Below are 24,209 nucleotides of genomic sequence, written 5' to 3' on the forward strand. Positions count from 1 at the left end.
CCACGAGAACTCCAACTGTAATATACTGTACGAACTAATATAAAACATTTGAAACTCACTATTATCGTCTGGGCCTCTAAACAGTTGACCAGATCTTTTGGAGCTCTCCCGAATAGTCTGCATATGGATTAGGAGAAGGCGTTCGACCGTGTCCCTCGGGCGCTAGTAAAAAAACGTGGAAATACTGACTGTACTGCATTATAATCACATTAAATCTGTGAAGGCGTTCCCCTTCTTCAATAGTTAATGTGGCACTGCCTCTTTTAAGTTGAACTCACGCCTTTGACTTTCCCCTTTTCTCTTGATATACATGGAGAGGGTCAATATAATTGACGGGAGGACATTGTTTTCTGCTGTTATCATCAGGCTTTGTGAAGTGAGACGTTTAAGCGCAACCAACACAAGAAATCCTGCCGTGCGTCATCAATATTAAACACAAAGCAGTCGGACACCACCGGTTACACCTACGATGTCAGACTGGTGAGGTGTTGGGGCCCCGGAGATGACCCAGGACTTGCTGAAGAGACTGTATTTCCCGGCTGGCCTGGAAACAGCTTGGGATCACCTGGGAGGATCTGGAAGAAGTGGTGGGGAAAGGAAAGCCTGGCCTTTGCTGCCAAATCTGCTGCCCTTGCAACCCGACCTCGGATAAGTGATAGAGTATGGATGGATGGACGCTGATAACATAACGGATTCATCTTCCTTCTTTGAGATAGGCATTTTTGAAACATCTGCATTGGATTAATGGAGTCATTTCCTGCAAAAATCTGACTTTGACCAAAAAAAAAAAATATGTTTGGTATAAGGGTAATGAAATGCTGGGATATTTTTGGTCTTATTTTAGAATTTATTTGGGATTATTTACAGTGTTACTCTTCCACATAAAACAACACCAAAACCAAACCACTGCTATTCAATCAGATGGTTTATTGACAGGTACAATAAAACTGCCATCGTAATCCAGTTGATTTGTTTTGCACATGCACACACACACCAAAAATATATATTAAAATTGCCTTTATTCACCAAAGAAAACACATATAACACACACACACACACTTCCAAGTAACTAATCTGTTATGGATATAATACTTGGGAGTGGAATAGCAACTATTCTGTACATCGTAGTACTGTAGTTTGCGTTAACGACCAGATTAGACGGGATTCATAAGTATTAATCGGTTAACATTGGAAAATAAGTGTGGGGGGTAAAATCAAAACAGATTGGTCGAATTTAAAAAATTGAATACGTTGATATAAACCCACATACACATACCAAAAAACCTGAGTCAGCATAATGCACTCACCATGTCGTTGGATGCAAAGTCTGCACCCAAAATGAGCAAAATTTGTGTTTAAAAAGCTAACACTGCTCAATTTTGACTGACACAAGGGAGGTATTAATCTAACAATATGCGTATTATATGTTGGTAATGTAACCAATATATTAGAAACACCTCTCAGTATGATGCAATGCAATTCTAACAAGCACAATGATAAACATACAGTACAGTATTGTTAAATAAATACCTCTCGGAGATGTTTTGGCTCTGTGAGTGCAGCGCACGATGGCTGCAGTTCAACACAAAGACGACAAATCACTTCTACGCCCAGACACGAAATGGCCACTTTACACAAAGCCGAAGTGCAAGAAAATACGCTTCGCATTTGGTGTCACCCGCATCGCTCGTCTATTTGCTTTGAGCTTGACACGCTTCGGTCCCTGAATAAACATTGTAAAGCCGCACTAGCTTTGTAGAGCTTTGCTGGGCCGTTTTTGTAATTCGACAGAGTGGAAATTGAGCAAGTAGCGGCAGCCTGACCTGACCGCTGCTTTAGTACATCGTCTCTTGGTATCGGACACAGGACAGTGAGCCAGGGAATTAAAAAACAAAACAAAACAGTCAAGACAGGCTTTTGCATTGTAACCTAAAACGTGGGTGGAGTCACTTTTTATTGGGTCAAGGGCTCTTTTATTGATCAAGCGAGATTCCAGCTCAACCCCCATCCTAATGAGGACAAACACTATGGAAAATGGATGAGTGACTTTAGATTCATAGTCATAGTCATTCAATCTGAATACACATCATCAGGGTTCTTAAACATAAGTTTCTGTACAGTATAAGTACATTTTGTTTCAATATGTAAAGTATTTTAGTCAGTTGCGGTTCTGGGAAGAAAGCAAAAGTTTGGGAAAGCAAGACCTCAAGAATAAACTCGAGCTTCCCACTGTCGTGGTATAGAAAATGGATCAGTTTAGCCGCAGCAACCCGGTGAAAATCCAACTACCAGTTCTCGTCCGAGAATGAGCTGGAGCTGGCCGAATCGGAATCTGCGTCCGTCAAGCCGTCGAGGTCCCAGTCGGCGCTGGATCCACTGTCGTCATCTTCCTCAGTTGAGAAGCTGTGCGCTGAGCCCAGGCACGCCGGGTAGACGCGTGTAGAAACGCACACAGGCCCCAGCGTGGACACGTAGACTGCCATGACGCTCTTCCAGCTCTCCCGCGTCGGCTCGTACTCGTGCATGAGAACGCGGTTCTTGTTGTGCTGCAACAACGTCTGCGTGAGGAGCAGCAGCTTGCCGCCGTGCTGGATCACCTGGTAGTTGAGGGCGCGGCTGTCGATGGGGATGTCGGCCAGCCGCCGCCACTCGCCCCGTGCCGGGCTGTAGGCTTTCACCACAGGGATGTCGCACACGCAGATGATCTGGTCCTGGTAAACGCATGCCTTGTGCAGCTTGTCGCGGCGCAGCGAGCCGCAGTGTCGCCAGCGGTTGCGGCGCGGGTCATAGCACAACATGCGCCGCTTGTTCACTACGTATAAGTGATCGTTCAATGCCACCACCTGCATCTTACTGAAAGAATGCGGCAGAGGAGCAACGAAGGTCCACTGGTTCCTCTGGACACTGTAACATTCCACCTCTTTCAGCCGGGCGTCTGTCACAGGGTTCCGTCCCCCCAAAAGGTACACGTGACCATTGAGGTAGCCCATCCCAGAGTGAATCCTCCCAAGCGGCCTCTCCGCTAGCTCCTGCCAGCTGTTGAGCACCGGATTGTACTGCCAGAAGTGTTTGGAGAGGTGAGAGGCGAGATAAAGGTTGTTTTCTGGGCTAGAACAAGCAATGAGGGACTCCATGGTGGAGCGTTTGTAATCCTGGGTGCTCAGATCAACGAGAGGAGGTGTCACAAAGTAGAGATCCTCAGAGTATGGATCGCAGCACATGATGTTGTCGTTGGGAAGACCGAAGAACAAGATCATTTCTTTGGCACTCACGCCTATCCTATGCTTGGGAACGTCCAGAGATGCGGCCATGGCGCAGGGCCTGTTGAAGAACGACTCAAGGTACTTCTCGATGAAGGGCCTCGCCGCCAACCCCTCCAGGTAGCGCTTGTCCCTCTCGGTGAACAAGTTCCAGCGCACGCACCTCAGCGCCCGCAGCGTGTCCTCCTTCTTGAGCGGCGTGTTGGCCTCGATCCAGCGCAGGGCGGCTGAGCACACTTCGCGCTCGCAGGCTACATCCAATGTGTCCAGGGAGAGCAGGTCCTCCAACTGGTGTAGGTCCAATTCGCAAAGCTCCCCCGCGATGCACAGCTGGCCGAAGTTCCTGGCGATGAAGGCTCGAGCACTCTCCTTCAGCTCGAGGTTGTCGTAGGTGTCGGCGAACTTCAGAACCCCGACACAGTTGGCGAGGTCGAGCCTGCGGGTCATGAAGCCAGAGCAGGCCTTCCTGATGTACTCCAGTTGGAGCATATTGGCGGCGGCATACAGCCTCTGCACGTTGCTCTCGGTGATGGTCACCTTACCCGTGTAGCAGTAGTCCACGATGACCGACATGGACTCTACATCCACTCCACGGATGGCCACCCTCTCCTGAACGCTCTCGGTCAAGCCGCCGGTGAACATGCTCTTGAAGTAAGGGCTGGCGGCGGCGAGGACGTTGCGGCTGCAGTGGAACAGCTGGACGATGTCGTCACCCGAGGGCCCCTCCCTCATACCACCTCCGCTGGGCTCCAAGGGTTCTCCGTTGGGGTCCACCTCGATAGTAATGTCCGAGAGGAGGCGGCTGTCGTACAACGCCTTCAACTCCCCCATCAAACCTTGAGCGTGACTTACGTCCTCCAACACTTCGGGTCCACTGAAGCAGCCTAACACCGAAGCCATTTTTGGATCTAGTTTTTATCTCACGTCGCGGAAGCTTTCTGATAAGACACCGCCTCGCGCTCCACCTCCACGGCTAGCCGACAAGGACACATCCGCTCACGAGAAAACCTCAAACATATGCTTGAACAACAACAACAAAAAAATTACCAACCACTTAACGGTTCGGGTGGACGCTTTTGAGTCTCGAAGTTGGTTTTAGTCTCCAAATGACCATAATGTCCACTTAAAATCCACCGTAGATGGGTTGATTTTCTTCCCTCTACTCGGTGTGTATAATGAAGAAGAGAAACAGCCAGACCGCGGAAGGCAGGGACAGTGATAAAAAAAAAACATTGAGTGTCAAAATAAAAAAACCTTGTAAGTATGTATATGTTAAAACGATTTCCCAAATTGTATTTAATATGTAAAATATAATATTAACTGAGTATGTTTGAATTAGTCGCATTTAATAACTTTTATTTGACATTCTGCGTCAATTTAGATGAAGGATCGTTTAGTTCTGAAGTCAGTGCGCAGCATTTCCGTTCTCTCCCACCGTAAACTCATACAACTGGGTCCGTCTGAGCAAAAGGACGCCTGTGATTGGCTGTCAGAACTGGGTCAATTTCACATGGAATAAGAGCATTATTTGAAAGTCCAGGATAAAATGACTAGTGTTAAATCCAGAAGATTTACACATTTTAATCTAAAATTCCCCCCTATACATTTTCATACAATACACGAAAGACATGTAAAAAAACAACTGAAATCCATATTACCGGTATTTGTAGTCGTTTATTTTACCCTTGTATTGTGTTCAAAAGCTGTTTCCATCTGTTGCTAACCTGAAAACGGGTCAATTCGGACCCGAACACAATACAAGGTTAACGTTTAATTTCAAACTGAATACCATTTTTTTCAGTGTGCAGTCTATTTGCCGAGTGGAAACAGCGCAGCCTTTCAGACAGGTCCAGCCGGTCCGACCGCTCCAGCCCATTTTACAATCGTTGTTTTCTTATTGGGCTTTTTCCCTGTGACTTTATATAGCTGTGCTCAGTATCATGGGTAAAAGCGGTGGAGATTTTTGAGCGAAAAAAAAAAGAGTGTTATTGTTATTATTATCCATCCATTTTCTAATCTGTTTATCCACGCAAGGGTCGCGGGCATGCTGGAGATAATCCCAATTTTCTTCGGGCAGTAGGTCGGGTACACTGAACCGGTTGCCAAGGGCATCCATCGACGAACAATCACACCGTGGGACAATTTCGAGTGTCCCATTAGCGGTATGGAAAGTGGAAGGATGAATTTAATAAAATTCTGACGATCAAAATGTAAATTTATCACAACGCAATCTTTTATAAAAAATAAAACATACTATTAAAATAAGAAATCAAATGCAAAGAAACGATGCTAAACCGCAAATTATTTCAATAATTTACTGTTGTTGTTGTTTTGGTTAAATGGAAGACACAATATTTTCAAAACCTTTTATTTCACTTTAAAAATTCACCGTCTCCTTAAGCTTCTCATCATACACATGGTAGAACATGAGAGATGATGTGCAATATCAATGCAGCGGCCAGTTACATTAAGGAAAGTATCTTTTAAAAAAGGAAACACAATAAAAAAAAAAACACAGAAAATTCACATCAAAAACTTTCATAATTTAAGCAACCCAAAACAAATACAAACTTTTAAAGTGTTATTCACATATTTTCGAGAAAAGTGCTGCAAGATGAGGCCAGTAAATAGAAGTGATATGAATATGATGAATGTGACACCACTTCCAAACAGGCACAGGATGTAGCCAAACATTTTTCATCATTTTTACACCACAGTGACAAAAGTTTGTGAGAGATTTGAAAAACGCATGTACAAAAGCGTGACTTTTTTCTTTTCATCTTGCAGACAAACAATCAACACACACACACTTACAGTAGTAAAGAGTTCACATTTAACAACTGGTTAGCGGGATATTGCAAGAGTCGATAACAGGGGTGGGGAACCTCAGTTGTATAAAGTCCTTAGAAAATAAGAAAATATGAGAGGACCAGCAAACAAATGTTTTTGACTACATATTAGGAGATTTGGGGAGTTTGTTTTTTTCATCACTTCCTCTGAGGTTTTTGGTCCAGCTCAACTGCTCCGGTGGGCCATATCTGGCCCAAGGGCCTCAGGTTTCCCACCCCTGTTTTATTTTGACAATCCAGCCTGCTGGATCTATTAACGTTATTCCTCAGAGAGGAAAAAAAACAGTCATTCTTTCTTAGGGGGCAGCTCAACAAATGCTGTTACAGTGAGTAATGCAGCTTGACCCTGTTTTTTACGAGTACCGGGTAGTATTATTATCATTTTTATGACGATACCTGTGGAATGTTAGTAGCAGCCATCTTTCCAGCTGGCATCCCTCAGGGTACTTAGGGAGGTTAGGCTCTTTGGGGGTGTCAGCAAACTGCAAGGGAGAGTAACGAAAAGAATATTCAATGACTTGTCTCCACTCATTCATTCATTTTAACCATTAAAAGCTGCAAGAACATGAACTCAATCTGCTTTTGTATTGATGTGGAAATTCAATCAGATATAAACACAACAACATCGGTATATATGAGTAGGATTATTCAGTTATGAAATATAACAATCAGGAAAGAAACCTAATGATATAATCAAGTCGTAAAAAAGAACATGGAATTCCTCAATTATATTTGATATGTAAATAAATGAAAACAGCTTTCCACTGATTGGTAGTTGCCAAAATGTGGGCATCTATTAATTTCAGCTGTCATCGGCAGATATGTGGACAGCTTTGGTGCACTCCCTGGTGGCCATGACTACATGGCACTGGTCCCCCTGGTGGAAAATTGGCCCTTTCCGTGGTGAGACCTGGAGGCTGCCCAGAGAGCACGCTAGCAACCAAATTTATTTACAAATAACGGGCGTTTGAGTAGGCTGGTTTGTGAATCTCACCTGCGCGTGGGTTGTGTAATTTTGCTGGAGCGTGGAGCTCCACCAAGGGCGACAAAGGAGGCGGGGCGAGGGAGTGAGCTGCGGGGGACAGCAGACTGGGCGGCTGCAGCAGGGGTCTTTGTGGGCTGCGGTACCGAGCTGATGGTGGGCTTAAGGGGCTGAGGCAGTGGCGTGCTGCCAGGGATGGAGTGCAGGCTGGTGGAGGAGGACAAGGTGGAGGGGCCCTGCAGGACAGTGGGGCTGACATAGGCGGTGGCTTTGAGCGGTTGACGAGAAGTGGCGGGGAAGTTGCCAACGCTCTGGACGCGTTGACTCAGCTGGCCCGGTAATGGAACTGTAGCCACAAAGATAAAATATCCTTAACTGATAAAATAAAATAAAATATGAAACAACATGGAGTTAAGATAAGTAAAATTACCGGTAAGTCAAAATATCCCAAACTAGGCTAAATACGTTCAATTAAAATGAGAGATGTTAAAATAAGATATCTTTGAATCAGCTAAAATGAGCTAGTCTGCGGAAATAACATATCGGAAGAAAAAAAATCGCTAATATAAGATACAAGAGGATAAGAACACTTAACCATGGACATTATTGTTTTTTGGACGTTATGTGATACCAGCGATGCACATACGGGAGGTGCTGGGTCTTACTGGAGGACTGGAGGCGTGCGAGGCTGCTTGACGAGTCAAAGCTGAGGCTGCTGCGCAGGGAGGACATGGTTGGCAGGGAGGAGGGGCCATGGGACGGGGGGTTGACGGGGGAAGCCAGGCATTGCATACTGGGAACACTCGGGATACTGGGAACACTCGGCATGCTGGGGGTTCGCATCAGGTTGGGCATGCTTCTCCTCAGCCTAATGTCTTTACAAGCGTGGCAAAACAAAAGCAAAATAACATAAACTTAAGTATGCTATGATACCCTGAACTCTGCTATATGCTCAGTTAAAATAAGAAATTATCACCAAAACAAAGCTAAGCTAGGCTAAGAACAAAAAAACAACATATGAGAGGACAGCCACAAGTTAGCTGTAATAAAATCATCTAGGCTAAAATACAATTTGCTAAAATAGACTGTGAAAAATAAACCTGAACAAAACAAACCTTAAACTAGGAATGCTGAGACAAAATTCAACTAAGCTAAATAAGATAAAATATAATATCCTAATATACTCATAGAAAATTTGATGATAGGAAACTCAAAAAAAAGGTGAGCTAAACTAGGGATAAAATATTATATGGTAAGTAAATTATGCTAAACTGTCAAGCTAAGGTACTCTAAGCAAAGCTCGGCAAAACTAATCTCTAGACTGGATTTGAATAAATAAAATAAAATAAGATAAAAGATTGGAAATCATTATCATTTTTAGAATAATCTATTTTGAAGGTAAAAAAAGCAGAGACTACCTGCGCTGTTCCTGTATGCCGCATGCGTTTCCCCGCTCAGGCTGGCAGCCCCCATATAGGGCGCCAGGCCCCCAAGTGAGAAAGATGGAGTGATGGTGGAGCTGCGCCGACAGTCTCTGAAGCTGGAGAATGTGTGCGAGTGGGGCAGGGCGCCTCGTTGTACCGAGCCTGTGCGGAAGAGTCGAGGCTGGGGAGGAGGGAGCTGGTCGTAACCCTCATCCTCGTCCTCCTCGTCATCCTCCTCCAGATCCACGTCGCTGCGCCGCAGCGAGTTCAAAGAGAAGCTGGAGCAGCGACGACTGACCGTCGCTGAGGTAGACGCGTAATCCTGACGCAGACCTACCAGGAAGAATTTGGTATTTGAATAAAAATCAAACATTGGGTGATTGATATTCAGTGTGAACAGTTGACTCACTCTCCTCCTGAAGGCGGGCCATGACTTCCACGTCCGTCATGTCCTGCAGTTTGTACCCCATGGAGATGGAGTCGTCCTCCATCTCCGAAATACCCGCCTCGCTGTCCAGGGAAGACTGAGGGCTGATGGCCGCATGCCGCTGGCCAAAATCTTAAAGGTGCCGGAGTTAGTTTTTTGACTTTTGAAACACAATGTTGGCCTACTATTTGTCATGCTAACAGAAATCATGCAAATAATCCACCCTATGTATGATTAACTTTACAAGCATTGATTTGAAGGGGACATATAATGGAAAATTGACTTCATAATGGATTGTACGCAAATAATTGGGTCTGTGGAGTGCCTGGCCCTGCCTACCATTAAATGGGAATTGACAAAACCAAAAAAGAGTTATGTCCTCTGCCTCTGTTATCTTCAGATAAATGGCATATATTTCACATCATGGTAATAACAATCACACTCATCACTGGCCAAACAGAATATGGAGCATTGAACACAGTTGTTACTCGTTTATGGCCGGATCAGTATATGATGTGTAAAGTGCACTGAAATACTTGAAAACCATGTCACAGACATGTTATGAGGACAGCTGAGAACTGTTTTAAATTGTGCAAAAAAAAAACCAAACAAAAAAAAAAAAGCCTTTCAGTCCCGTTGTCAATTTTATGTTAAGCGGGTTTGTCAACATCTGTTGAATTTTACTACTAAAGTAACTTGTAATTGAACTTTTTGAAGTCAAGTAATCAGTAAAGTGAAGAAAGTGAATATAATTGAATGCCTTACTGTGCAAGGTGGGGTTCGACAGAAAGGTGGGGGCCCTGTCCAGGCTGACGCTGGGCCTGAGTGGGAGGGCGGGGACAGACGATGACGGCGACTGCGTCAGAGCTTGAAGTGGAAAGGATAACAGAGAATATTAATCCCAACCGAGGATAACGGGCAAATCCAAAGTGCGCTGGCACGCCACCTTTGCGCAATAGAACATGAATATGCTTTGAATCGCTTTTCTTGACTATCTAATGTGCTCACTGGGGGAAAAAAATGGAGTGCATTACTCCCGTACGAACAGCAGATGCGCTCTTGATTCACTCTCAAATCGGTTGCTGTCGATAGAAATCAACAACATGTCTTCAAAGCACGTGTGTGTTTGCATCGTGTTTGTACATTACCCCAAAGGCTCTATATTTTTTTTTTCTCAAATTGCTGCACCTTCCTCAAGCTGCGGTGGCTTACGTGTATGCACCGATTTGGTGTTTTGGGCAGACCTGTGGTGTCGGTTATTGCAGCAGGTTTGGAGTAAGGCAGGACGGGGCAGCTGAGTGTGGACAGCCCGTATATGCAGCTGTGAGGACGAACGGAGGAGACTCCTCGCCAACGCTTGGCTAGACACACAAACACAGCGAAAGGGGTCGTCAGCAGGCGCAAGGCAGATTCATTATACTGTCAGCAGTCAACCCAAAATATTAATCTTCTTCCGACATACCACTATTGATGTTGTTCATGCGTCGAGATGGGCATTACATCATTACGACAACAGATTATTATTATTATTTTTTTTCTGAAGGGATTTTAGGATAAGCGGGGATTGCTTACGTATATGGGTTAAATCTCATTCCCCAAAACACAATGAGACCTACTCAAATTGACACACTCTGCTGCCATTTCATTAGCTTTATAAAGCATTAGTGGTCATTTGGAATTTTTAATCCAAATCCAGAGATTTTGCCGTGCCTTACAGGACAATGTCAAGAGCTTGGAAGAGAGTATCTGATTTGTCCGTGACTGACAACTGAAGAGCAGATCATCTTAATGACGTTTCATGTTCAGCGCTACGAGATGTTCGTTGACACACGTGTAGGATGCGGAGCAACATGTGTCGCAGCTTAGCATCACATGTTCACGGCCACAGCTGTCCACATGTGGCCGTTAATCCGAGGGGTCGGGCGGTGCTCGCGCAGGTTACCTTGGTCCAATCTGTGGCACAGCGTCATCCTCGCCAGTTCCACTTCTGGTCCCGGGTGGTCCAGGACCTGCCTGCACCACTGGAGAGGGCTGAGGCCACGGCTGCTGTCCCCGCCGTGCTGCTTGGCTTTGGTACTCACATAAAGCCTGAGACATACACACACACACACACACACACACACACACACACACACACACAAGCAGCGGTTTTATTGCTGACACTGACAATGTCTTTACTGTTGCTTGAAATGTCAGCGGGTTCTACAGGGCCACCTTTTAATAGCATATAAAAGCGGGGAGCCTTTAAGGGTTCATCCTCCCCTTTTGCCTCATTCATGTCATCGTACGATTCATTGGCATGATGCGCCAGGCCTAAAATGGATCGACAAAATAAGACCTCATATTATTTTTACAAGGTAAGTTTATTGATGTTTTATCCATGCAAATGAAATAGAGCCTTAGTAAAGCTAAAATGCGAATAAAGTGTCTGAAAGTCTTTATTGAGAAATGAGTGTTGATTAAGGGTGAGGTACAGTATTTCTTGGGAGGAGGCCTTAATATGGCCTAACCTTTTTTTTTTTTTTTTTTAAATACAAAATACGGAATTTCCTCATCCAGTATAATGTTACAGTGGAATCTTCAATCAAGTGGAACCGAGCCGAGGCCTTTGCTTATATGTACACAAAACATTTTATTTGAACATATTTCCTCATGCCGGTGCCGGAGGGATGGAGAATTTATTTGTTAAACTGCATTTCAAAATAAAACCATATTTGCTAATATAGTGGTCTGAGGCATTTTCATTTTATTTTTTTACTAACTGCAAAGTGTTTATTGGCGCCACTGCTTCAAATAAAGGCTTATTTAATAAAAAATAAATACAATGAAAATTTTTTTAACTTAGTCTGTGTTTTTTATATTCAACAGCAGAGAGTACTGTGTGTTAATTGGGGATGCATTTATTTATGGAAAACATAATTTAAAAAAAATGTCTGTCTTGATATAATGGTAGGTGGCATTTATTTACTTAACTGGAAGGCGTCCTGGCATCTTTTCCGGTTTATTGGATCCAGGCCTTCATTTAAGTACATTTTTGTAGCTGCGAAGCAAACTATATGGTGTCTACATTTGACTTATATAATCGCTGGCCTAATTTGGTCAAATTCATATCGTTTTCACAAATCTATGCTTATTGAGCAGCCCACAAGTGTGGCTGTTGTTTAATTGTTTTCCTTACAAATTATTAATACCCTGATCTGACTCTTCACCAATATGCAGAGTTCAATAAGAGTGCATCTCAAGTGACGCCAACCCGTCATAATAGCATCTAGGTCACAGTCAGACGCCTCCACGAGGCCATCGCTTGTCTTCTAAATGGAGGACGGCGGCGAGGCAAGCAGCTCAATGTTGCCTCTTGTCATAGCCGCATCCATTTTCACCATGCTCCACTTTCCACAACATCACATCACACATGAGTAACAGTCGGCGTTGTCATGGCGTATGCAAAAAAAAAAAAAAAGAAAGAAAGAAAAAACGGCCTGCTTCTAAAATCCATATCATCGCTCTCATGTCTGCAAGTGCATACTGGGAAGGATCTCTTAAGTCTTAGGAGGGAAAAAAAGTGCACTCAACACCCTCTCCACATTACGTAATATCATCACTCATTTTGGGCAGTGAATGTGTTTATTATTCACACTTGAATTCATCGGTAGGACTGCATGTATATGTGCGTCATAGGGGCTGCTGTTTTGGCTCGCAGCAGAGTTCAAATGAGCTAGTTAACTCTTGAATCCATGTGTAAATAGTAGCATCCGTCAACAAATTTTAGACACATCACATTTCCTCATGTATAAACCCCAGGTCCTTTTTTTGTCAATGCTACCAAGTGTCTATGAGGGGTAAGGCATTTATTAAGGAGAATGACTTTAACTGTAATTTTACATTAACGTACCGTATTTTCTGAAATCGGTGCTATCTGTGTTTATGATTTATTATTGAAGAGCATATTAGTGCTGGAGCATTTACTAGTCTGGAGGCCTTCCCTCCCAACCAGGCATCTATTTGCGGTAAGGCATTTATTAGAGGTGGGGGGTTGGTGTTTTATCATACCGCTTTGGTTAAAAGCATTCATTTATGCAACTACATACTCGTACATTCACTGTACTCACTGTACAGTGTATTTATTATAGTGGGATCCTCTACAACTGTATTTTAGGTTGTATATATTTTCAACAATTCAAACCACAAATAACGTCACAACATAATATACAAGAGTTGGGCTGAAGAATTTACATACCCTGGCAAAATGTGTAAAATTATGATGATTTTTTTTTTTTTTAAATATGACTGAACGGGTGCCACCATGTCATTGTTGTCTATAGTGCTATGCTTTGATAATCGGAAATGCATACACGTTTCATTTGTAAATAAAATGAATGTGTTTTGCACATTTTACAAATTCTGACAGGGTATGTAATCTAAGGAGCACATCGGTATTATAAGAAAAATAACGCATAGTAGGGCGATGTAACGTAGTGGTGGTTTGAAGTTCGAAATGTCTCTCAGATGGATGAATAATTGATTTCTAAAGTGGCCTAATTTAAGCCCTATTGTTTGCATTTGGGAATCTTTCATTTCAACCACTTGGGGAAAAACGTTGTTTCTTCATTCTTCATACCAAAAGCATGAAAACACAAAGAGACATCGTAACTCATAGTAATTAAAAAGCGTATTACCAGCTATCCGGTTCTGAGACCGTGAGGACGGTGTTAAGGTCCAGTACGTCAACCTCATCCAGAACCGTCGTGGCTCCATCCTCCGCCTCGTTTTCCTCCTCTTCGGCCGAACCGGGAGTCGACGAACTGGGCTGAAAATAGGCGAAGGGCTCTCGGGGGCACACGCTCTCACACTTAGCCGGGAAAGGCTCCCTGGCTGGGGCCAGGCAAGCGGGCGGGGAGCCCGTCTGGAGATGGAGGTGGTTGTGGAGGGGATGGTGATGGCGGGAGGCGACGGGACAATTGTTGACCGCGTTGGCCCTGCTCCGCAGCTGCTCGTTTTGCTTCTCCAGCTTGCGGACCAGCTCCTGCAGTTTGAGCACCTCCAGCTCGGCGTTGGCCAGCTTATTGTTGCCGTTCACGTCCGCCATCACGGGGGGCCCCAGTAGCACCTCGGCGTCCATTTGCCGCCGCCGAGCACATGGAGAGACGGCCGCGCTCGCGTCAAGTTTTCGATACCGGAACCCTTAAGAGTCCTTGGTTTAATTCGGACGGAGGCGGCCCACCTCCGCGATTTGAACACGCGACACGCACTCTCATGCACACGCATTCACTCGCACTCACACACACTCGCACTCACACACACATGCGCGGAGGATGCTGATGCTGGCATGACTTACAAGCTGTCTCCTGATTGGTCAGCAGCTTCCTGGACGCCACATGGCCAGGAAGTGTTTCTTTCTTCTTTTTTTATCCTTTTTTTGGCGGGTTGGTGCATTTTCGAAGAAAATCTTATCGTTTCATGATGTTAGACAAGGGGTCACCAGCGTGGGGTCCACAGGCACCAAGCAATGTTATCAACTTATTTTTGTCCACTTGGGGTTGCCATCCTCATGTTCGACACTGTAGCATCTGTGACTTTGAGTGCGGGTGCCTTTCAATGGTGACTTTTTGTTCAATACAGTTATTGAAAGTCTCTATCAATCCTTGTGGGGGCATTACAATATGTTCGTTGTGTATTTGTTTGTCGTTACGTCGCATTTACTGTACGAATGACAACGAGACACTAGCTTGATATCAATACAGTGATTGCTTTTATTGCACACAGGAATAACAAACCCGGCCATCCACATCACAGTATTGTTATCAGATTGCAAACCAAGAGTCCCTTAAAAGCCTTCAGAGAATATTAGAGATAATATATTGAACATATCTATTGCAATTGTCTGCCGTATTATGTGCTACACATGTCCGTCCATTCTTCATGATCATCCAAAACACCAGAATTAATATAAATATTTATGCAACAGAACCCACATGACCCCCCCCCCCCCCACATTAAAAAAAAAATTTAATCACTTGCTTTTTTTATTCAGCGTGGAAGTTGAGCGGCGAAGTCAGTGGCGCCATTTCTCTGCGGGATGGAATATTGATTTTGTTTGTTGCTTATTTGCCTTTCCCTTGTATTAAAAGCTTTAAGATGTGTTTCTTACCTCTGGTCACGTCGAAGCAGTTCTGGCAATGCACCATGTGGTTGTACACCCACATGCTGTCGCCCGCTTTCAGGTGGCCCAGAGTGCCATTGCACACCTCACACTGCGTACAATGAAATGACATGCATCAGGTTATCTGTGTGTAATTGTAACCCATCAGTGTGAAATTTTAGTTGCTGTATGGAATCAGACTCAATCATTACGTTTGTTTTATTTCCTAAAATACAATTCTTTCAGCCCTTGCCTCTTGCTTTAAGTAGCCTGTGTTAAAATAGGATGGTTACAAAGTGGCAACATATGCCATTCAAAAAATTAAAAAATTAAAAAAAAAATCACCTTGAAGCAGAAAGTATGGCAGCTGATCTTCATTTCATCCAGGATCATCTTGGCATCACCATTGAAGGGCTTATGGCAGTAAGTGCAAAGTTCCCTTTCCAGGGTTGTCCTATGTTTATGACCATATGCAAGTTCAACTGAAGTCAATTTAAATGGATGAAAAGCATTGAAATCTCAATCTGAAGCGCTTTCCTAACCTGTCAGGACTGGTGTAGACGGTCTTGACGGACGGCATGGGATTCGAGAGCATCTGGTCAGACAAGCTGGTGCTGCGATAAGACTAACAGTATTATTATAATTGTTCTTCTTTTTAGATCTGTAAGTGAGCATTCGTGTTCATCCCGCATGCATGTACCTCCTGTATGTGGTGGAACTATATTCAGTGGGGCCGCTGATACTGGTGTACTCGTAGGTGGGCTTGGACGAGGTTGAGGTGGAGGAGCTGTAGTAGTAGCTGCCGCTTTTGCTGTTGTAGTCGTCACTGTGGGCACAGAAACGCGGCATATTAGCAAACAAATATAACGTATATGTGCTTGCGTGCGTGTATGTACCTGGGCAGGTTGTTGCTGACACTGTACGAGGTGACGCGGGCGCTGGGAATTTCATCAGTGTAAGAGCGGCTGCATGGCAGAGAGGAAAGTATGGGTGAGCCATTTATTGGTGTAAAGTAAGTCAAAGGAGTTTCTATGAGATGTCCAGAAGATCAGCTCTCACACGGAGAATACCAGTCATACATAAAATTTTAAAAAGTGGGCCCGGGTATTGAAAATCTAAGTGAATTTGTGATTTTCGATTCAGTGAAGGATTTCACGTAGTGCCAACTTTACTTGGAAGAGCTTCTCAGAAGAAGCAATGCTGCAAATAGTAAAAAGGTCTTGCTCTAACGTGGTACATTAGTAGATATAGGAATATTTACAATCAGAATTGAATCCAATACAACACAATAAATTAATAAATGTTGTTTTATTGAACATCTCAACGCAACTGTATTTATAGATAGAGCACCTTAAAACAACCACATGACCTGATCCAAACAATAAATAATTTATATCAATTCCAAACATGAAGCAGGCTGGGCTGTGAAAATGGTGAAAGCACACTGCAAACTCGTGACATCGACGTGCCTGACTGTCTCACAGTTCCAGTTCATGGCTGTCTTCGTATTATTTTTTTCAACCCTCAAATTTCACTGCTTCCACCATCAATTTATGGAAAAAAGACTGAAAGGATCCATTTATGGTTTGAAGAATCCATAGCTGGAATATCGAGTCAAGAGGATTAGTTGATTTTTTTTATAAACCCAGCCCTTTCAGAAATCTTAGATGTAACCCATCATAATAATGGCAAAAGGCTTAAAAAATTATCAGAGAAATTCATTAATGGAACAACACAAAAAAAACTAAAACTAAAACAAAGCTTGAACTATATGTTTACCTGGTATAGGATGTAGTTAGCGGTGCAACGCTACTCTCCATCGTCACTATCTCTCTCTTCGACATGCTCGAGGTGCTGACACAAAAACACAAGAATATTGCCGAGGTGTTGATTATGGGATGGCGGGCTTATCGGTTAACCGCGGATGTCGCCTCACCTGTAAGATGAAGATGACTGAGCGGAGGAGATGCCCTTTGCCAGCAGGGTGTCGTAGAGCTCATCTTCAGGCCTGCCGAGGGATGACAACGTTCACGTACATGTACAATCCGGTTTCGTTTTCATTTCGCCGAGTAAACACAAGACTTAACCCGTTAATGCTTCTTGTCAAAGTCCTAGTCTCGCTGCTGGAGAGCCTTGTTCTGCTGTAGGGAAAATAATGACGTTTTTACGTCATTTGCCACTACTTCACCAATTAACCATTGAACTCATTTCTTCAATGTAACTGGAGAATAAATGTCTGACCTGTCTCCAGTTTCATCTTTGATCGCATTGGGGATGAGCGTATCATACAGTTTGTCCTCAGCACTGACGACATACAAAAAAAAACAACAAAAAAAAAAACATAACAAAACCCTTGTAATTTGCGGAGAGTTATATACACATGCATATTTATTTACTTATATGCATTACTATTTTTTTATATCACTAGTTTAACCCTTCCATACACCGATAATGATAACATGTAACCTGATCAGATAATAATCCGTTCACCGTAGTAACCGTAGTCCTTGAAACGGTTAATATAACCGTATTGAACTATACATTTAATGGTTTTATTTTGCCCGACTAACGGTAATAATTATGAAATACATATGAATGATTATGAATATTTATTTTTAATCTCATGATATTTTGACTTTATGAAATGAATATTTTTGTCCAAATTTGGTTTACGTGTCGTCCACAATCATGTGGAGTTGCCATACCAACAAGCTCAAATTATTACATTGGTTGCTTTAAAAAAATTACATTAAGGTTCAAACTCATATTTAATTTAGTCACTTTTCCTATGTTTGATGACAAATGTGGTAGACTACCATCTCGAACTTTATCATTCAAAATTTTGGATCATGTGTCATGTTTGTGTGATGAACTTGTGTCAAGAGTTACTGAAGATAAAAAAATAAAACATGAATAGAAAAAGAATCTGACCAATTTTAGGGGGGAAAAGGCTGAAATAAGACAACAACTATTACAAGACTATTGAAAATGTTAACCGAAAAAACACAGCCGTGTATGACCTTCTCCGTGGGGCTATATTTTTGTTCCCCAGTACGGCTTTGAATGTACTGTAAATGGTTTCACTGTGGAACAGGTCATTTCTATTTCCATTTTTTCCTCATAGGAAAAGCAGTTTCCGAAATATTTTAAATCGGATGTCAACCAAAAACAATTATTTAACCCTTTCATGCACCCTGTAACCTGAGAACATGGTAAACTGTCCACTGTAGTAACCGCAGTCCCTGAAAGGGTTAAAAAAAGTTTTTGATGCCCTGAGAACATATATGACTTTTTAAAATGTCTTTTACCCTTTGCTGAAGGACTGCACCCGCTCACTGAATGTTGAAGTCTTGGAGGGACTTTTTCTGCAAATAAAACAAACAATAGGAAAAAAAAACATTGTTGTCATCTAACTCATAACAATCCAATGATATGATGGGTCACTCTCTACCTAAGACTCTGGCTGGTGATTGTGGTTTCGGTGATTTTGCCATCCTTGCTCACTGTGGTGGTGGTGGTGCTGAAGGACAGGACACAAAGTTTTAAAAGGATATTTTCTAGTGGTATGTTTGGATGATGTGGATGCACGAATGACTGTTGCTGGTGCACCTTGAATTGGGTTCATCGGTTCTCCTGTAGGAGGGGGAGCTGGAGGAGAGACATTAATATCTGTCATTTGCTTTAAGGGGCTGGAGATCCGAATATATGCAGAATATTTGAATATTAGACAACTGCGTCGCTTCTTTTCAAGACAAATTGCTTGATTTTGTGTTTTTTTTTAAAAGGAAAATCTACCTCTGAGTGTAGGAGACTCGGGATTTGGTGTAGGAGCTGCATGTGAAAAGGCAGAAAGGCAATAATTAAAAGGCCTTGTGGTGCTTTTCGTGAGCATTTAAATTAAAAAAAAAAACAATTGGACACAAACCTGGTTGGCAGCTCATCCTGACTCCCGCCGAATCTACGACAGCAGAAATGACAATTAGTGGTTCATATCACAACTGTGTGCTACAATTTCACCTTGTTAGTTGGGATGATTTGATTCAGTGTTATTTAGTTTTTAATAGTCTCAGGGTTGAACCAATGCCAGTTTTTGGCATGTTGATGAAATGAAACGAAATCCCCGCAAACGCCTGAAAATGCAAAAAACAAGAAAGAAAAAGAAAGAAAATAAATGAGAAGCTGCAGCACCAGACTTTTACCTCTTGCTGAGAGCCTGTACAGACGTTGACCTGGCAATTTGTTTATTTTCTGCCACAGGGCTGTAAGCAACATGCAAAAAAATAATAAAACAATAACTTTGTAAAAAAATTGAATAAAATGAGCTCATAATTTCCAACACAATGGGGGGGAAAAAAAGAGGGTCTCATACTGGCCTGTACTCCAACCTGAGTAAGCGTTTTTGTTTTGTTTTGTTTGTGTGGATTTGGAATGATATGCATGACAAACATACTTGATAATATTACAATTTTGAGCGAGCTGATTTTCGTGATAAAAAGTTGATTTGCTGTTCAATAGTTTTATGCTGTCCTTGATTTGTAATTTTTATATAAGAGAGCCTTTTGCACTGGAAAAAAAAATCACGGTACATGGTTATTTTGTTGTGCGTTTCAAATAATAGCATTTTTGTCATCCATCTGGTTCGGAAGTGTGTGGTCCTATGTGTCTTCCCGGCAGCACTGATGAAAAATTGTGGCCCACTCCGGCATTTAAAAGGGTGACTTTTAAAAATGTAACTTATTTAAATACAGTGGTCAACTTATTTTTTTCACACTTGTGCAACAGTTAGGAGTGTTGAAATGTTCATTTTAAAAGTCACCCCAAAAAGTCAAGCCCGGTAAAAAGAGAGAGAAAAAAATTCTACCTGTTTAAACTATCGGTGGATCTGTAGTGGGTGAGGACAGATGAGCCAAAGTTTGGATCTCGGCTGTCGAAGAAGAAGACAACAAATGAAAAGCATAATGGAATCGCACCCAAAATAGTCTGCTTCCTTTCGGATGTGCGTTCCTTTTTCTCTCTCTCCATGTTTGAGTTATGTCATAATTGCACTCACTCAACAGCTTCGTACTCATCCTCGTCTTTTCTGATCCAACTGTCGTCTTTTAGCAGAGAGGAAGACATGGTGCGGACACTCTTGGCTTTGAAAAGATAATAATGCTCACGTTTAAAATGGCCTCCTCAAAATGGTTTCAAGTGAAGAAGTATTATATTTATGATATAATAATATGATGAAGTAGAATTGCACTGCGTCTTCATGTTTTTGTTACCTCATTGACATGCAAGTCAAAATATAGACAAAGGTCTCAGTATGCAAAAAGTGCAGTAACAATGATGAAAGAAAAGAAAAAAATTACACACACATACATATATATATATATATATATATACACCTTAATATAATAAATTTGAAAAGATGCACTCATAATAAAATGAATCACATAACTATATTTATGATAAGACATTATTTTGTGCATAATAGAATAATTCAATCAAATACATTCACGTCTTTACATTCTGACAATAGTCACATACTACTACTACTACTACTACTACTACTACTACTTGGACTACTCCTGCTATTACTACTACTACTACTACTACTACTAATAATAAAACCTCTCCTCTCACATGAACACTTTGAGACAGTAATTCATGCCTTTGTCACATCCCGGCTCGATTACTGCAATGCCCTTTACTTTGGAGTCAGCCAGTCCTCCATTAAGCGCCTTCAGCTGGTCCAGAATGCCGCTGCTCGCCTCTTGACTGGTACTCGTAAGAGGGAGCACATAACTCCTACTCTGGCATCCCTTCACTGGCTAACCATTCATTTTAGAGTTATTTTCAAGATCCTCTTATTTGTTTTCAAATCTCTGAATAATCTCGCGCCACCTTACCTCTCTGAGCTCATCCGCCCCTACACACCTGCCCGGCGCCTCAGGTCTGTGGACCAGACTTTATTAAAAGTACCAAGAACTAAACTGAGGCTCAGAGGGGATCGAGCCTTTTCTGTTGTTGGTCCCTCTCTCTGGAATGACCTCCCACTGAACATTCGGCAAGCCTCCTCGCTGCCCATCTTCAAAACCCTCCTCAAAACTCACTTGTATTCTTTGGCATTCGACTCAGCATGACTTAGATTTGTTCTTGGTTTTAGTGTTTGGTGCTTTCTACCGCCTTAATTACCGATTTGTCTTACTGTTTATTGTGCATGTTAAATTGCTCCATGTACAGCACTTTGTATGCAGCGATGGCTGTTTGAAAGTGCTCTATAAATACTGTTGACTTGACTTGACTTAATAATAATAATAATAATGAACATGCATATGGATGCTCACACATTTGATAACTCAGGTTGGTATTGTTCATATTTTCAACTGTCCGTGCTGTAAAGAGAAAGACACTTTAAAAAGCGATACACACACTACCGTTTATAGCCATAAGATGTCACTGTGGGCTGAGCTGCTCAAAGGCTCTCCAACTGTACTGATCTGTACTATGCCTCGCCTGGTAACACTTGAGATGCTGTGTGTTGAATAGAGGAGCTGCCTCTTTAAAACTGGTTTGTCTGGATCTCAGCCCACACGAACACACCCCCACGTTCCATGCAACACACCCTCGCTAAACACAGAGTAATACATAGTAGAACATATGGGTGATGAGTCATTCCTGACATTTTCCTGACCGCTTTCTGCATTTTTTTAAGGTGAGAATTTTACATGGTCATTTATTTGCATGCTTGTATCAGGGGTGTGCAACCTATGGTCCGTGGAGTTTAAGCAGTCCCCCCTAAACCCCCCAATCCCAAAAACATTTGACGCAATAACGCATAAAACTTCAAAGGTAAGGTAAGACTGTAATTAAAAAGTAATCTAATAATTACTTATTCGTGACGTCTTCAATGGGTGAGTACACTGAAAACAAGTTTTTGTTGAACTAAGTTTTATTTGGTGAAGTGGTTGCATAAAATAAAATCATCTGGATTCAGATATAATTTTAAAGTAGATTATACATCTACTTAAAAAAACTGATGAAAACCGTACAAAATAAAATAGAGTAAATTCAGCACACCATTTTTTTCTGTCTAGTTTTACTTTATTTTAGTTATATTATACATTGTTATTTTTTTACACATATGTGACAGTTAGAAATGTTAAAATGTTCCCTAAAGGAGGATAGAGATCTTTTTTATTTCTTCATTAATTTAGTCAACACTCGGTTGACGAAAAACCTTCCTTCCCTGGTTTGAAGCCTCTCATTGACTCCTGTGAATTGACAGCCACCTTAATAACTCCATCCTTCTATGCAATGTGTGTGCTAATGAACAATACGAGCAAATAAATCTGGCACGGATTTCATTACTCAATATTTGTTCTAAATTACTGCGTTAAAATCACGCAAAGAAGTCAAAATAGCTCGACGCAGCTTGGTTTTGTTTCACACATAAACTGAGGGTTGACATAAAACAGTAACTCAATATTTGATACTTTTGGAGGTCATAGTTAATCAAAATAAAGGAAAGTGCGTACCTCTGTGGAAAGTTGTGAGTTCCAAGCAGGGCGCAACCGAATTGCAGCTCAAAATCCTGCCTTAACACCTGTATACTACACTGCTGTGTGCAATTACACCCTCGTCAAAGCGGTTTTTAACCCAAGGGGAGGGGAGTGCAAGGTCACCCTGGGGCAGGCGGGGCCTCAGTAAAGGAGAAGAGTGAGTCTGCTGTCGACTGGTAGTCGGAATTGAGCAAGTTTATCAGCCGCCGAGCCCGCTGAGACGCCGCTGGAATTAAGGTGGAGCGCAAGGAAGGACCTGCAAGTCAACTTAGGCATCAGACAGGCACCCAGTGGGTGTGGGAGTGTATGTCAAGACGTCACTAAAAATGTGTAAAATGTAGATAGATCTTTTCATATCAGCTTGTTCTCTAGTTAGTTTTACTACGCATTGCATGACTGTTCCTTTAATAAATCACAGGAGGACTTTGCACTTTTACAACAGTTGCTGCTCACAAGTCAAGTCCAGTGAAGTCCAAGCAACGTCAATAGGTACAATACAGGCCAGAATATTAGGTACACGTGCTATTTAAATTAGTGATTCCCAACAACTGTGACGCAGCAAATTAATGTATCGGGAGAGATCATCAGGAGTGGGAAATTCTACACGATGGCAGAATGTTTTCTATTGTAGAACATATTCCATGGCTCAGTAAACGTTAGAAAAAACCGATCTAAAGCCATGCCAAAAAAATTGATTATTTATGTTGGATTTCAATCCTAAATGGACGTCTATAGAGTCTTCACAAACAATATTTACAGTGGAACCTCCAATCCACTGTTGAACATCGCTTGCCAGCTCACCTGTTTTCTGAGTCGGTCATTTGACGCTAGCAAGCTGAGCCGTGATTGGTCGTTACCAGAGCCCTTAGCAACTGTAATATCATTTTCAGTGGACGTCAAGTGGCAAAATGGCCGCCTCCTGAAATGGATAAAAACGGGTGGATTTTGCTGCTTAATTCATATTCCACACACACAATATTCAGTGTTTGGACTAGTGGGACCACACAGAACATATTATTGTAAAGAACATTTTGGACTTGACTTCCCCTTTAAGAGAAGAATATACATGTACAGTGAAAGAATGATGAGCAGTCAAGCTCCAGCTCGCATTGATTCAGTCCTTTTTATACTGAATGAGATTAATAGTGCTGAAAACTGTCATTTTAAAAATTGCTTAAGCAATTAATAAATAAAGGTTCAATGATAACAGGTTGTCTATTGCGATAATTATTTCGATGAATTCTTGCAGTACAAGATTGGATTTGTGAATCAAATGAAATAAAAATAAAAATATACAGTATATATTAGAGAAGCTGGATAATAGTGGGATACATATTTATGGCAAAACAATTACAGTATCCCCGTCAGTCACAATTACATAATCACAGGATTACCGGGCACTGGAGCAAACTGCAGTCTAAACTTTAGCTGAAACTTGGAAAAAACAAACAAACTGATGAATCTGTTGTGCCTCCCAAAAACTGGGAAAAGTTTCCTTCTGTTTTAAAATTACATTTTACCAAGGGAACACCATCAACATGTTACTGCACAAGTTTGTGATCTAAAGTGTCTTTTTCTGCTTTG

The 24,209-nt window shown here is 42.2% G+C and overlaps 3 protein-coding genes across 7 annotated transcripts; all 3 read right to left on the reverse strand.

Moving 5' to 3' along the window:
* Positions 1-907: 907 nt before the first annotated feature.
* Positions 908-4,450, reverse strand: kbtbd7 (kelch repeat and BTB (POZ) domain containing 7). Its single transcript, XM_086124432.1, has one exon. The coding sequence runs from the start codon at positions 4,158-4,160 to the stop codon at positions 2,286-2,288; it is 1,875 nt and encodes a 624-aa protein (XP_085980558.1). The 5' UTR covers positions 4,161-4,450; the 3' UTR covers positions 908-2,285.
* A 1,162-nt stretch (positions 4,451-5,612) lies between these two features.
* Positions 5,613-14,237, reverse strand: slain1a (SLAIN family member 1a). 3 transcript variants are annotated; one of them, XM_086124032.1, is made up of 9 exons: positions 13,619-14,237; positions 10,885-11,030; positions 10,187-10,303; positions 9,708-9,809; positions 8,925-9,074; positions 8,510-8,848; positions 7,757-7,966; positions 7,104-7,437; positions 5,613-6,591 (listed from the first exon to the last, which is right to left on the reverse strand). In XM_086124032.1, the coding sequence occupies exons 1-9, from the start codon at positions 14,059-14,061 to the stop codon at positions 6,516-6,518; spliced, it is 1,917 nt and encodes a 638-aa protein (XP_085980158.1). In that variant the 5' UTR covers positions 14,062-14,237; the 3' UTR covers positions 5,613-6,515. The 3 variants fall into 3 exon arrangements, with proteins under 3 accessions (XP_085980158.1, XP_085980160.1, XP_085980159.1); XM_086124034.1 differs by lacking the exon at positions 7,757-7,966 and having other exon boundaries at positions 13,619-14,079; XM_086124033.1 differs by lacking the exon at positions 5,613-6,591 and having other exon boundaries at positions 7,110-7,437; positions 7,738-7,966; positions 13,619-14,082.
* Positions 14,238-14,668: 431 nt separating this feature from the next.
* scel (sciellin) lies at positions 14,669-22,768 on the reverse strand. Of its 3 annotated transcripts, XM_086124079.1 has the most exons (19): positions 22,602-22,768; positions 20,132-20,216; positions 19,943-20,005; positions 19,281-19,340; positions 19,007-19,039; positions 18,877-18,912; positions 18,691-18,729; positions 18,533-18,601; positions 18,390-18,446; positions 17,323-17,385; positions 17,169-17,222; positions 17,018-17,089; positions 16,861-16,935; positions 15,978-16,046; positions 15,782-15,907; positions 15,624-15,695; positions 15,427-15,535; positions 15,091-15,193; positions 14,669-15,011 (listed from the first exon to the last, which is right to left on the reverse strand). In XM_086124079.1, exons 2-19 carry the CDS (start codon positions 20,197-20,199, stop codon positions 14,995-14,997), a joined length of 1,185 nt encoding a protein of 394 aa, XP_085980205.1. In that variant the 5' UTR covers positions 20,200-20,216; positions 22,602-22,768; the 3' UTR covers positions 14,669-14,994. The 3 variants fall into 3 exon arrangements, with proteins under 3 accessions (XP_085980205.1, XP_085980206.1, XP_085980207.1); XM_086124080.1 differs by lacking the exon at positions 19,281-19,340; XM_086124081.1 differs by lacking the exons at positions 17,169-17,222; positions 17,323-17,385.
* Between the last annotated feature and the right edge of the window lie 1,441 nt (positions 22,769-24,209).

Source organism: Hippocampus guttulatus, chromosome 11 (assembly GCF_054856545.1).
Source record: "Hippocampus guttulatus isolate MCC_2025c chromosome 11, RoL_Hgut_1.0, whole genome shotgun sequence".
NCBI lineage: Eukaryota > Metazoa > Chordata > Actinopteri > Syngnathiformes > Syngnathidae > Hippocampus > Hippocampus guttulatus.